This window comes from Physella acuta, unplaced genomic scaffold, assembly GCF_028476545.2.
Source record: "Physella acuta isolate Inbredline_101_S28 unplaced genomic scaffold, ASM2847654v3 ptg001944l, whole genome shotgun sequence".
Taxonomy (NCBI): domain Eukaryota; kingdom Metazoa; phylum Mollusca; class Gastropoda; family Physidae; genus Physella; species Physella acuta.
In genome coordinates this window covers 97,146-109,416 of record NW_026733449.1, presented here as the reverse complement: position 1 = coordinate 109,416, position 12,271 = coordinate 97,146, and the positions used below count along the sequence as shown (strand labels likewise).

The following is a 12,271-nucleotide window of genomic DNA, read 5'->3' as shown; positions in this document are numbered from 1 at the left end:
GCCGTTTTGTGGAAAAACTAAATGACGGGAGCCTATATGTCGGCGTCGAATGATAGAGCTTGCGACAGCTAACATGAAAGACTCAAGTTCAGATTCGAGTGTATAGAACGTCCATGAGTCCACTCAGCTCTGATTGGTACCTGACTCACGTTAAGATATCAAGGAGCTTCCTGAAACAGATAAACTCGAATGCTTTTGTCCCATATGTCTTGGGCATGAAAGCGAAAAAATGATGAAGATTATGCTACAAGGGAAATAAACCGGGAGTGATCTCCCCTAAACTTTCTCGAATATTCTTATATAAAATAACAGGGGATGGGAACTCGGGATATAGTTATGATTTTTAATCTATTTTAAATACATAAACTTTTTAAAATAAAATAGAATCTCATAGAAAAAAGTATTGCACACCAAGCGAACGCCGAATAAAGATGTTCATAATGGTGCGCAATATTATTAGTACTTTATAAATTTAGATGCGTTTTTGAGAAATCGGAAATAGCGTAAATTAGTACTCCCCGTCAACAGAAATTACTCAAAATTTGACAGAATAAATAGAATTAGATCTTTTACTTACTTGTGAAATTTCATTTATCTATCTGAAAGAGTACTCATATTATAGGCTTTTGAAAAATTCAAAGTAGAAAAAGTACCACTTCCGGTTATCGGAAATCGCTCAAAAGTTGATACGGATCTACGATTTTGATAAAATACTTATATATGAAATTTCATCAACCTAGCTGTAACGGTACTCAAGTTATCGTGTTTACACACACACACACAGACACACAGACATACGGACAAGATTGCAAAATTATGTCGATTTTTATCTCGATTTTTTTTTTGCACCATTACAAGACTTTCTCTATACTTCGTATATACGAGAAAGTAAAAAAGGCGGGTAGGCATAGTTCTGACAACACTGCCCCTATTTATGTCACTGAAAAAGGTGGACTCTACTTCACCTGCTCCATGCAAATGTTTGAAATGGCGTACTTTACTCGGATAGTTGGCTGGCGTGGAGATTGAGCTACGACAGATTGAAGCCATGACTTGGAAGATGAAGGCGGTGAAACAGGCTTAAAGCCTGCGCGGCAGAGGCGTTGCAAGGGGTGGGGGGGGGGGTGCGGATCGCACCGGGTGACACCATGGAAAAAAATTGTACAATATATTCAAGAAATATGCATTTTACCAATGCAGTTAATGAATAATTAGAGTAAATTAACCTGCAAAAACTAATTGACTATAGATAAAAATTAATTAATTGTTTTTCAGGTGTGGGGGGGGGGGGCGGGGGTGACACCAACTACAAAATTTACAGAGGAAAAACGCTTTGTTGAGTAGTTTGAATAACTGATAAGTCAATCAACGACCAGAGGGGGAGGTGAAACAAAAATCTAATAATTTACGACGAAAACGATGCTTTTACCACTTGAATCAATAGGTGGATTATGCGCGCAAATTGACGCCATTAGGCAAAATGGGTAGCGGGTGTCACCAATTGCAACTATATATATTATATAAAGGTCTATATATATATATATATATATATATATATATATATATATATATATATATATATATAATATATATATATATATATATAATATATATTTTTATTTTTTTTTTCGGGTGGGGGGCGGGTGACACCATCAGGTGCCGCACTGGGTGATACCCGACCTAGCAACGCCACTGCTGCGTGGGATGTAGAGCCACACGGATTGAAGGATGGATGATGTAGACAGCAGGAGTTGGGATGTCAGACAATTGACATTTACGTTGTGAAGGAAAAACGACTTGGTTTAAGCAAAGCACACAGATCAAACTGTAGGTCGAGATGGTGAAAAAATAATCATGAGGGTAGTTTTTAAAAATTAGGCATTAACATAACTCTAATTTGGCCATAATGAATTTTAGGAAATTGTAGTTTCTGAAAACAAAATTCTTTATTTGCTTGGTTATTTCTTGATTAAAACGCGAAATTATGACTAAAACTCAGCTTCAAACACTACTTTTAAAATGCAAAGGAGTGTCGTCTCACATTTTGAACCCTGCCCTACCCATTGGAGTTTGACGTCATTTATGGACGCTCCCTAAGGGACTATAACCAACCAACTTGTATGCAAAGTTGTTTGTGTCGAAAACAATGCGAAGTTTTTTGTTTTTTTTAATTCTTCATATAACGACGACATGTTGTTTTGAAGATTTCTAACGCCACTCAACGCCTCAAAGGATAAGACGAAATAAGGTCTCAGCTTGCATTCCCTAAGCCCTCCTAGTAGGCCAACCGCAAAGTTTTTTTTTTTTTGTTTTTGGATTCTTTTCAAAACAGAGTTTCTTTCAGGCATATTTTCGTAGAACCTCTACCACCCCCTCCCCTCCTCCTTCCCACCCCACGAACAAATAAAAGTTATATAAAAGTCATAAAAGTATATAGCCTACTTTAACCAGTGTACCCCTCCCCCCCTAAAGTGCCTCTCTCCATCCCCTTGGAGGATCAGTCTGAAAGAAAGTTTCTACATTAACTGGATCAACATGCAGTTTTGGTTATAGGCCTATACCATTTTTAAAATATTTTTTTTTACTATTGACACAAAGTATTAAATACAAATACGAATTAGCCTAACTTTGAACATTCAGTTTAAAAAAGGAGTTCTTGAAATGCAAAAAAAAAATGTGTCGTTACAGTGTCTGATTTCTCTTCCCCCACCCCCCCCCCCCCTTTTTTTTTTTCTTCCTTCGTCACAATAATTCCAAATACGTCCAGAGTTTCTTCCAGGCATCTCTTCGGGGGGGCAAAGCCCCCCCGAAAATTTTTTACCGCCCCCCCCCCCCCCCCCCCCCCCGAACGAAATGAAATTTATATACTTTATATAGAAAATATATACTTTTAACAGTGTCCGCCCCCCCCGAAGAAAGTCTACCGCCCCCCCCCCCCCCCCCCCCGAAAATTTCAAGTGCCCCCCCGGAGAAAAAAGTCTGGAAGAAACACTGAATACGTCTTTCCCCAGGATGTGTGAAGACATTTATCAATGGACATTCCTTAAATTTTATTTCGTACGGTAGCCAAAGACCAATGGCTTACAAATTAAATCGGGAATTACAAATATGATGTTAATTCAAAAGATGATCATAGTATTTTTGGGAAATTCTTATATTACTAGATCTACGACGGATGTTGTTATGACGCCAGTATCATATCATGCCCATCCTATAAGATTGGGATGGGCAGGAAACAGAAACCAGCACAGGAATTAATTTTTAAAACAAAATAAAGCAAAGTGATTAGACGAAAGGTTGAGTGGACATTGGCAGAGACTTATGGCGGTATTAAACAATTGGAAAGTTTACAGTAAAGGTAAATATTAGTTGCATATAATATGGTACATTTTTAACTATTATTAGGTAAGCATTCGAACTAGATCTATATAATAAAGTCTGCTATAAATAATAACTGTATTAAAACCATTTTACTAATTAAAGGACTGTAACTGTAACTAAAATTTCAATTCTCTCAAAGGTCCATCTACTCTAGCCTATTTTGATCTAAAGCATTTTAACTATGCCTATAATTAAGTTCATGGATTTAAATTAAATTGCAGAGCTATAAATAAATGCAAGGTTTTAATGTTATTTTTCCAGACGGGTTGATTTTCCTTTGTTTATTATTATGGAGCTGCAGCCTGCTCGCCCCCTCATTGGCCTCATGCTTACGTCCTGAGCCATGCACAGTAGATGAAAGATTCCAGCCTCTGACTTGTGAATGTGTGCCCTGTCAAAAGGGGTACGTTTTTCTCTTCTCTTTAATTTAACAATACATTTAAATAGTCAGCTAGTTTTTATGCCATGGTACAGCGCACTATTCCTTTATGTGCTTAATTACTTCATAGACTCACGTATATATATATATATATATATATATATATATATATATATATATATATATATATATATATATATATATATATATATATATAAATATATATAAATATATATATATATATATATATATATATATATATATATATATATATATATATATATATATATATATTATATAATATATATATATATATATATATTATATAATATATATATATATATATATATATATATATATATCAGCAGCGTAGCGAGGGGGGGGGGGCGGGGGGACATATGTCCCCTGGCGCCGACCTTAGGGGGCGCCAAAATGGGTTGGAAAAATAAATTGAAAGATTGATGGGGGTGCAAATCGAAAGTTTGAGGGGGGGGGGTGCAAATCCAAAATTTGTCCCCGGGCGCGGGGAAGGGTTGCTACGCCTCTGATATATATATATATATATATATATATATATATATATATATATATATATATATATATATATATATATACATGCAGTGATACTTCGACAATCAAGTTTTCCCCACACACGCAGCTCTGATGGGTACCTAACACACATTAGGGAAAAATAAAGGCAGCTGGGCATAGTGCTGACCCACTATTCCTTAATATGCCCTGGTCACTGAAACAGATGAACTCTACTTTATCTCACCCTTGTGTCGAGGGTATGAACGGGAAAAGATGATGATTGGTCCAATTTGATATAAACCATTTTATATATCACTATTTTCTATATCCATATATAACAGTTACGTTCAACCAAGTGAATTACACCGGAATGAATTTTGTATTCCATCACAAACTAGAGGTATTGTATTTATTGAATTTTCAGAGTTAAACATTTATTATCATTGTTATGCAAGTTACACTTTTCAAATATTAACTCAGTTTCTATCTGCTGATACATCAGCCACTCGATATTATTTAATTTAGCTACTTTTAAAACATTAATATTTTTGTTTAGATGCAGAACTAAACTCCGGGAACATTTTAAAAATTTGTAAGTATATATTTTTTTTCTTTTTTCTTTAAAAAATTGATTGATTAATATTTCATTATATAAAACAAAAGTAGAATGTTATGAAGCATATTTTTAATGATTCCACCATAACTGAAGCAACGAATTATGTTTACCATTAGCCAATTAAAATTTCTAGTAATCATTAATTTTTTTAAATAGCATGATATTTAAAATCTAAGGTCTATCCCCAAATAGTACAATCATCTCATGGGTAGCTTGAAGTGATTTTACATGATTTTTCCAGGGTTTACATCTTTCTCTAGGATGATGCCATTTGTGATCTCAGTCTTACACCTTTTCTCAGGTTTGTTGATATTTAAGAAAATCCCTGTAAACATTTTAAAAATACAGTTCTTGTTGTTGCTTAACTGACCATGTATAGTAAAAAAAACAACCTTGAAAAATTACTAAAAACTACACAATGGGTGTGAAATAGTTTGCATGGTAAAAAAAAAACCCACTTTATAACAACCTAGCCCATTCTCTTCTAACCTTATTAATAATAATAAATATAAACGAATTGATTTTATGTTTGTGGTGAGAAAAAAGTGGCAACCATGTCTAACCCAAAAGTTTAGGTGACATAGCTTTTAGACTAAAATTTAGTGATGACGTGGTCGGATGTAGTGCTTACGACCACTAACCCAAATATCTTGGGTTTGAGTCTTGAGCTTGATTTCGTGGAATGACCCTGAGTTCACTCAGTTCTGATGTTAGGGAAAGTAAAGCTAGCTGGGAATAGTGCTGATCACATTGTTTCATATGCCTAGATCACAGAAACAGGTGAAGTATTCTTCATCTGCCACATAGGCCTATCAAATTGAGATAGGTAATTTATAGTTTATTTTAAAAAATGGTCTTGCCATTATTCAACTTATTTGTCAACACAATGATCAATCTTGTCTTACAGGGCTATACTAATGTGTTCTACTGTATACAAATTTGTGTCCACTCAAAGATCAAGCTGTAGCCAATTTTGTATACAGACAATAAAACTAACTTCATTACATTTTTAAATGATTCTAATTAGTTTTCATATTGTCTGTACAAATTTAATAGCTTTTTTAAAATTCTATAAAAATCAGCCTTTTATACATTGAATTTTAAGTATGCTGCCTGCATATTTATTACTGCAATTTTTTTTTAAAGGAAAAACTATGCATAGTACTAAGTACTAGATGCCAGTAATTTATAACCTGTTTAATTAATGCTATTAAATATTAATATATTTGCATTTCATGAAGTCAATTTATTTTTTATCTCAAATGTACTTTTTGTTTGTTATGTTGCTTTTTTAACTATAAAAATAATGCATTTCAAAAAGAATAATTAAGACATTTCACATGCGTTTAAATGGTTTGCATTTAGAAAACTTGTTACCTTTAATGGATTTTAAAATAACATGTTTATGTTCTGTTTCAAATTTTAGTACAGGCCATATAAATCAAAGAAGCCACTAAATAAATGGCACTCTGATGTAATTAAATTTGAATTATTTTCGAGCATTTTGCAAGAGACAGTATACAGTTGTTTTTTTTTATTCAAAATTTGCATTTAACATATCTAGGCCTTGATTTTTAAAAAATATTTCAATGATTTAAATGCATTTACATTGAAAGTTATGTTTCATTGAGAAAAACAAAATTGATCTTGTTAAAGTTGTTTTATAACGGATTGTTTAACTTTACAAATGTTCAATCCAGTGAGAATTTATTATGTACTTATTGTGCATAATAGAGACTGTGAATTTTCTAATATTTCTAATTTTTACTCAATTATGACGGACATGGAATCTCTTGTTATGAGTTCAGTCAATTTTTCAAAAATTATTTTTTAATTATTTTTGTAAATAAAATAAAATCTTTTAATATATTTTATTTTTTATAAAAATAAAACCAGCATTACAAATTGTTAACCATTCATTCTGTTTTCATCTGACTTATAAAAGTTGTATTGGAATGAAGTGATTAAAAGTTTTCTTGCAGCAGAAAAAATGTGTTCAGCTTAGTTGCTTAAATCAGGAAGATAATAAAGTATGAGGAATGATTATTTTAGGCTGGTACCAACTTCATATAGATGCATGTTTTTACACTCATAAATTAAAATAAAGTCTGAGAAATAACTGATATAGATGATAAAACTATTTAGTTTTAATCTGCTTGGGAAGAGTAATGTTTTGAAAATGTAATATTTGACCAGTAATATTTTACTGCCTCAGTTGGTCAACAGAGGAATCTGGTGTGCCTCATTTGTTGGTGTATAACTACAGTTATTAAAAAGAATACATAAAGTAAGCATTGTGTTTTTTTTTAATTTATACAGAAATTGTGTTAATAAAAATATTCAGTTATTAGCAAAGTAAATGGTGTGATCCATATTAGAAATCAGGGGAGGTAATAAGTCACCAAATGTCAAGTCAATATAATAAAAACATTTTATTCTTATTAATAAAAACAATACTGAGTTTCAGCTAAAAAATTAATAGCATGTAAAAATATTTTATAATGTTACAGATAGAAAAATACTGTATTTACAAAAAGTGATTCATTGAATTGATATTTTTAAAAACAAAGGACTCTCATCCACTGGGAAAGAGATCGCCAGCTAATGAAACTGTCGATGAATGTATGGACTATTAATGTTTATTACAATCAGAAAATAGAATGTGAACTGTCAAATAAAAACTTCCCTGCTTACAGTCTACTATGCTGCCACTGAAGGTAAATGTCCTTGGACCTGTCAAACAGAACCAACACACCTGCGCCAGCTAACTTCCCTGCTTACAGTCTACTATGCTGCCACTGAAGGTAAATGTCTTTGGACCTGTCAAACAGAACCAACACACCTGCGCCAGCTATGTTGCGGATGATGTTGGCGCCAGCACCTTTCATAAAAGACATTGCCCCCTCCTGTTTGTATATCTGAGAAGCGCAGTCCAAAGCGTTACGGTACTGCACTTTCTCACATGACCTCAGCATCATCCTGCGTCTTATTGTATCCAGCGGATAAGCCAGAAGGTTTGCCGTTACTGTAACACTGTATCCGAGAGCAAAAGACACTAAAATCCCAGAATTTTCCGTCAGCAGAACTGGCTTTAAACTATCATAAAGTCCAAAATAGAAACCTCGGTACACCATGATTGAAACTATGGATACACTAAACCCTCTGTACAAACCAGCTATACCATCGGCTGCCCAAGTCTTTTTGTACACATCAATCACTCCTGTGAACTGTCTATCAGACTTGCCAATGCCAGAGAATTTGGCATCCATGGCCAGCCTGGTTCTGGCATAATCCAAAGAATAAACAAAGCAATTGGACAAGGCGCCTGCTGTGCTGCCACTAAAAATGTTCTTAGCCAGCTTCCTGGCATGGGATTCACCGGGGGATGAGTGGAAGGCTCCTTTGATGTGATCTTTGAAGGCAAAGTTTAAAGCTTGAGTTGGGAAATACCTGGAAATTTAAAAAATAATCATTTTAATGCACAAGCAAATGAGGGCAAATGAGTAAGATCTACAGTCCACTACTAGCGCTAAATTTGAAACATTACATAAATATACTACAATTACAATATGAATAGCAGAAAAAACAAGTTAATAAATAGTCTAGTGACAATTTAAGCGCAATTTCCTTAATTAATTTTTTGTGACCGAACGAAAGGATATTTTTGGATAATTTCTTCGGCAATATTGTTCAAAATTATGGCAGGAATTGATTGGTAAATGTTTCAAGTTGCTAAGTGGTCTGGTTGCCGAGATATGGGCCAAAAACTGCATTTTTTCTAGGTTTTTTGGCTTTTCCGGGAAATCCAGGAAGGAATTCCGGGAATTTTTTTGGCCCACAGCCACAATCATCCTCGGAACTTGCTTAACATATTTGCTTTTGGAACTAGTCCTCGATATTGCTTCATTGAGGAGGAGATACGACTTAAAGCTGCGGACACACATCGGACACACATCCATCCAGAACGAGTTAATAATCGCAATTCCTGTAAGGAAATTGCACTAAAAATAATTGACTATCACAAGGTAAAAAATGCATTTTTTAATAAAACAACAAAATTCAAAGATAATTATAGACAAGTAAAAATAATTAACACAAGAATGATACGAATGTAAAATCATGTACAAAATTTTTACATGACCTGTAGAATTATCCAGTAAATAATGTACACCGTTTTCATATGACCTGTTGAACTAGCCTGTTAAAAATTAAAATCTGTAGTACTAACCTGACACAATTGATAAAATTGCTTCTCCAGAATGATAGGATACCCTCTGACTTGAATGTTGTAATGGCACAATCAATGATACCATTATAAGACTTACTAAGTCTGCCGAGTTTAATTAGCTCATCTTGATTCTGCAATAATTAAATTAAATAGAGTAAAATTATGTTAATAAATTTTTTCTTTATAAAAAAAATGTAAAAGCATGATTCATTTGAAATGTGAAATATTTATAAACAAAATATTGTGTTTACAAGACTAATGCTAGTTGTGAATATTGAGGAGGAGGTATGAATTTAATATTCTAACAATTTTACCTGAATTGGCCCTAATTATGATTTCTATTACATATCTAAATTTAAATTACCTGTATCAGAAGTTTCACCCGTTCAAGTGGGGCTATAGAGGTTTTTGAAATGACAGCAGCAGAGCCAGAAAGAATAAAATTCTCAATAAAAACTAACTTTTTTCTTTTTTCTGCCATCTGAAAATAATAAATAATCATAAATGCATTTGATCCATCAACATAAATTACTACAAGATGTGAAATAACAAATCAATTTAGACTTTAGAAGTGTTAATGCACCTTAAAATACAAATTTAAAATATTTTCGCAAACTCATGAAAATCTATTAAAAATTTTGGTGTCATCACTTCAATTAAATAGGATGATTTATTTTAAGGCAACTAAATTTGCAAATTCTACATTTGTTGAAGAAAAGTTGTGGGGGGGAGGGTGTTCTTATATGCAGCAAATATAGTAAGTCAACCAAAAGTATGGGATTATGGATACCGGTGTCTGATAATACACTCTTCCATAAAATAGGTATGTTGGGTTGTTAGTAGTATTGAAATTTCTACTGATTTTATGGTTAGAAATTAGGCGTATGAGTATGGTAGGACCAGGGTTGGGGTTAGGAACAGGGTTAGCATTGACATTAGCCAGCCACGTATCTAGTTAGTTAAGTTAGCTACCAGTAACCTAACACTCCTTTTTTAAAGAAGATTCCATTATTGGACACAGGTATAAACATCCTCCCAAAGTATGTTCTATTTTAAAATAAGATAAGGTCATAAATAAACTTAAGACAGGTAAGACCACTCGCCTGAGGAAACAACCGAGTGGTAGTGGCAATTTTCTCAGACCACGACCCCCCCCCCCCCCTTAAAATTTACAGATTATGCTCTTAAAACAATTCCTTCTAAAATATTTTTCCGAGTTTGGTGAACATTGACTTGAGTTTATTAATTTCTATTGAAATTCATAAAAACAGTCTTTATCAAATGCAAAATTTTAATAATGGCTAAAATTCAGATTCTAGCATTAGTCCTAAAGCCCCTCCATTACGGAGTATGTTGTCATTACCCCGATCCCCAATCTGTAGGCCTAAATAAAATAGTTATAAGTACTAGATCTAGTAAGAAACCTAACAACCCTTTTTAAGGAGATTCTATTATCAATTATCAGACACTGGTATAAAATATCCCCCTGATTGAATATTACCGTAGTGCATGTAGTAATTCACCTACACTGTCCTACACTAGTACACTTGACTAAACACTAGCCTAACACTATCACTACTATGAGTATCAAAGTATATAAAGTTTGCCTTTGTTACATATTTATTAAGATATAAAAATAAATCACAGAAAAAATAGATCTAGAATCTAGATCTAGATCAGTAGATCTAGATTTCTAGATCTTAATCTAGCTTTAGATCTAATCTAATCATCTAATGTCACTAATGAAATCTCAAGTTTCTAGCAATGTCACATCACACACTTTAAATAGATCTAGATCTAGTAAAGACCTTTAGAATAATAATTAGATCTAGATCTATATTCAATCTATAGTATTCTATACTCTATACTAGAGTCAGACTATACTAGTACTAGGCTTACCTCGATTTCTAGTACAACCTTGACAAATGCAATTGAACCTTGGACTTCAACAGTTACATCACTCCAAAGAAGTATTTAATTTATTAATATAAAGCTATGTTCACTAGTGAAAAAGGTATGGTAACGCGTGTGGCGTGCCGCTCAGCTTCTTGGTACTTCAAAAATGATTTAACTATTTTATTTTGTTGTCAAACACGAATGTAAAACTTAACACAATTTTTAAAAATAATAGCGAGAAGAATTGCACGCTTTTTCCAATCTTTTCCCCAGATACTTTTTAAAAAATTAATAAATTAAAATTTGTTACTGGCTGACGGAGACAAAACAAAACAATCACTAAAGAAGGAGAAACGATCATTAGGTGTATCACCGATCTAGTTTCACAGTCGCTTATAATTCGTTTCCTTAGTATAGTTGCTTAGTAGTTCTAGATTCTTGATGTCTATTTCAGTTTTTTTTGCTACGCAATAACAGTGGGCTTCCCGGCCGATGGCTCAACATTTGGCAATTTCCTGAAATGCATAAGCCTAATCTAAATAAAGTATTTTCACTTAGGATGGGGAAGGGGTGATAACCATATGTTACGTCACAAATTCACAATTCTTATTTAAAAAGAAGCTGTAGTGTCACATGGGGGGGGGGGATCTGACTTCCTGTGCTGATGGAGGAGAGGGATAGCTTACAACATTTCGGCCCATTAAAAAAACGTAATCATTTAATATTTTATCAATATCGTTTTGAAATGGCGATCGATCAACTCGGAGTTCAGCCAGAATGAACTATGGATATTTTTTTTTAGATGTAGGTCCATTTTTTAATTAAATTATTAAATTTTTTAGATGTAGGGCCATTTTTTTAAAATTGAATTATTTAATGGCATAATGGGGTGGTTAAGTAGTCTTTTTTGTTTTGTTTTTTTTTCGATCCCGTTAAAAATACGAATCTGAATGGATGGAACCCCGCCCCTCTGGCAAGGTGAAGTCAGGTGGTGGCTGAGCTGTGATTGTTGTATGCGTGCAGAGTTTCTTCCAGGCATCTTTTCGGGGGGGGGGGGGGGGAGGGGGGGCTCCGAGAAAGTCTACCCCCCCCCCCCCGAACAAAATGAAATTGATATAGAAAATATATACTTTTAACAGTGTCCCCTAAAAAAAGTCTACCGCCCCACCGAAAATTTCAAGTGCCCCCCGGAGAAAAAAGTCTGTAAGAAACACTGTGTGCGTGTGTTAGGGGGTGGAGT

General features: G+C 33.7%; 2 protein-coding genes across 3 annotated transcripts; one reads left to right on the top strand and one right to left on the bottom strand.

Moving 5' to 3' along the window:
* The first annotated feature begins 3,235 nt into the window (after nucleotides 1-3,235).
* Nucleotides 3,236-7,537, top strand: LOC131931331 (uncharacterized). Its single transcript, XM_059288090.1, has 7 exons — nucleotides 3,236-3,358; nucleotides 3,643-3,784; nucleotides 4,633-4,691; nucleotides 4,848-4,883; nucleotides 5,149-5,208; nucleotides 5,815-7,194; nucleotides 7,478-7,537. The coding sequence occupies exons 1-6, from the start codon at nucleotides 3,322-3,324 to the stop codon at nucleotides 5,823-5,825; spliced, it is 345 nt and encodes a 114-aa protein (XP_059144073.1). The 5' UTR covers nucleotides 3,236-3,321; the 3' UTR covers nucleotides 5,826-7,194; nucleotides 7,478-7,537.
* On the bottom strand, nucleotides 7,325-11,295 carry LOC131931330 (uncharacterized). Of its 2 annotated transcripts, XM_059288089.1 has the most exons (5): nucleotides 11,035-11,295; nucleotides 9,500-9,616; nucleotides 9,136-9,266; nucleotides 7,750-8,357; nucleotides 7,325-7,662 (listed from the first exon to the last, which is right to left on the bottom strand). In XM_059288089.1, exons 2-5 carry the CDS (start codon nucleotides 9,614-9,616, stop codon nucleotides 7,598-7,600), a joined length of 921 nt encoding a protein of 306 aa, XP_059144072.1. In that variant the 5' UTR covers nucleotides 11,035-11,295; the 3' UTR covers nucleotides 7,325-7,597. The 2 variants fall into 2 exon arrangements, with proteins under 2 accessions (XP_059144072.1, XP_059144070.1); XM_059288087.1 differs by lacking the exon at nucleotides 7,325-7,662 and having other exon boundaries at nucleotides 7,676-8,357.
* Nucleotides 11,296-12,271: the final 976 nt, after the last annotated feature.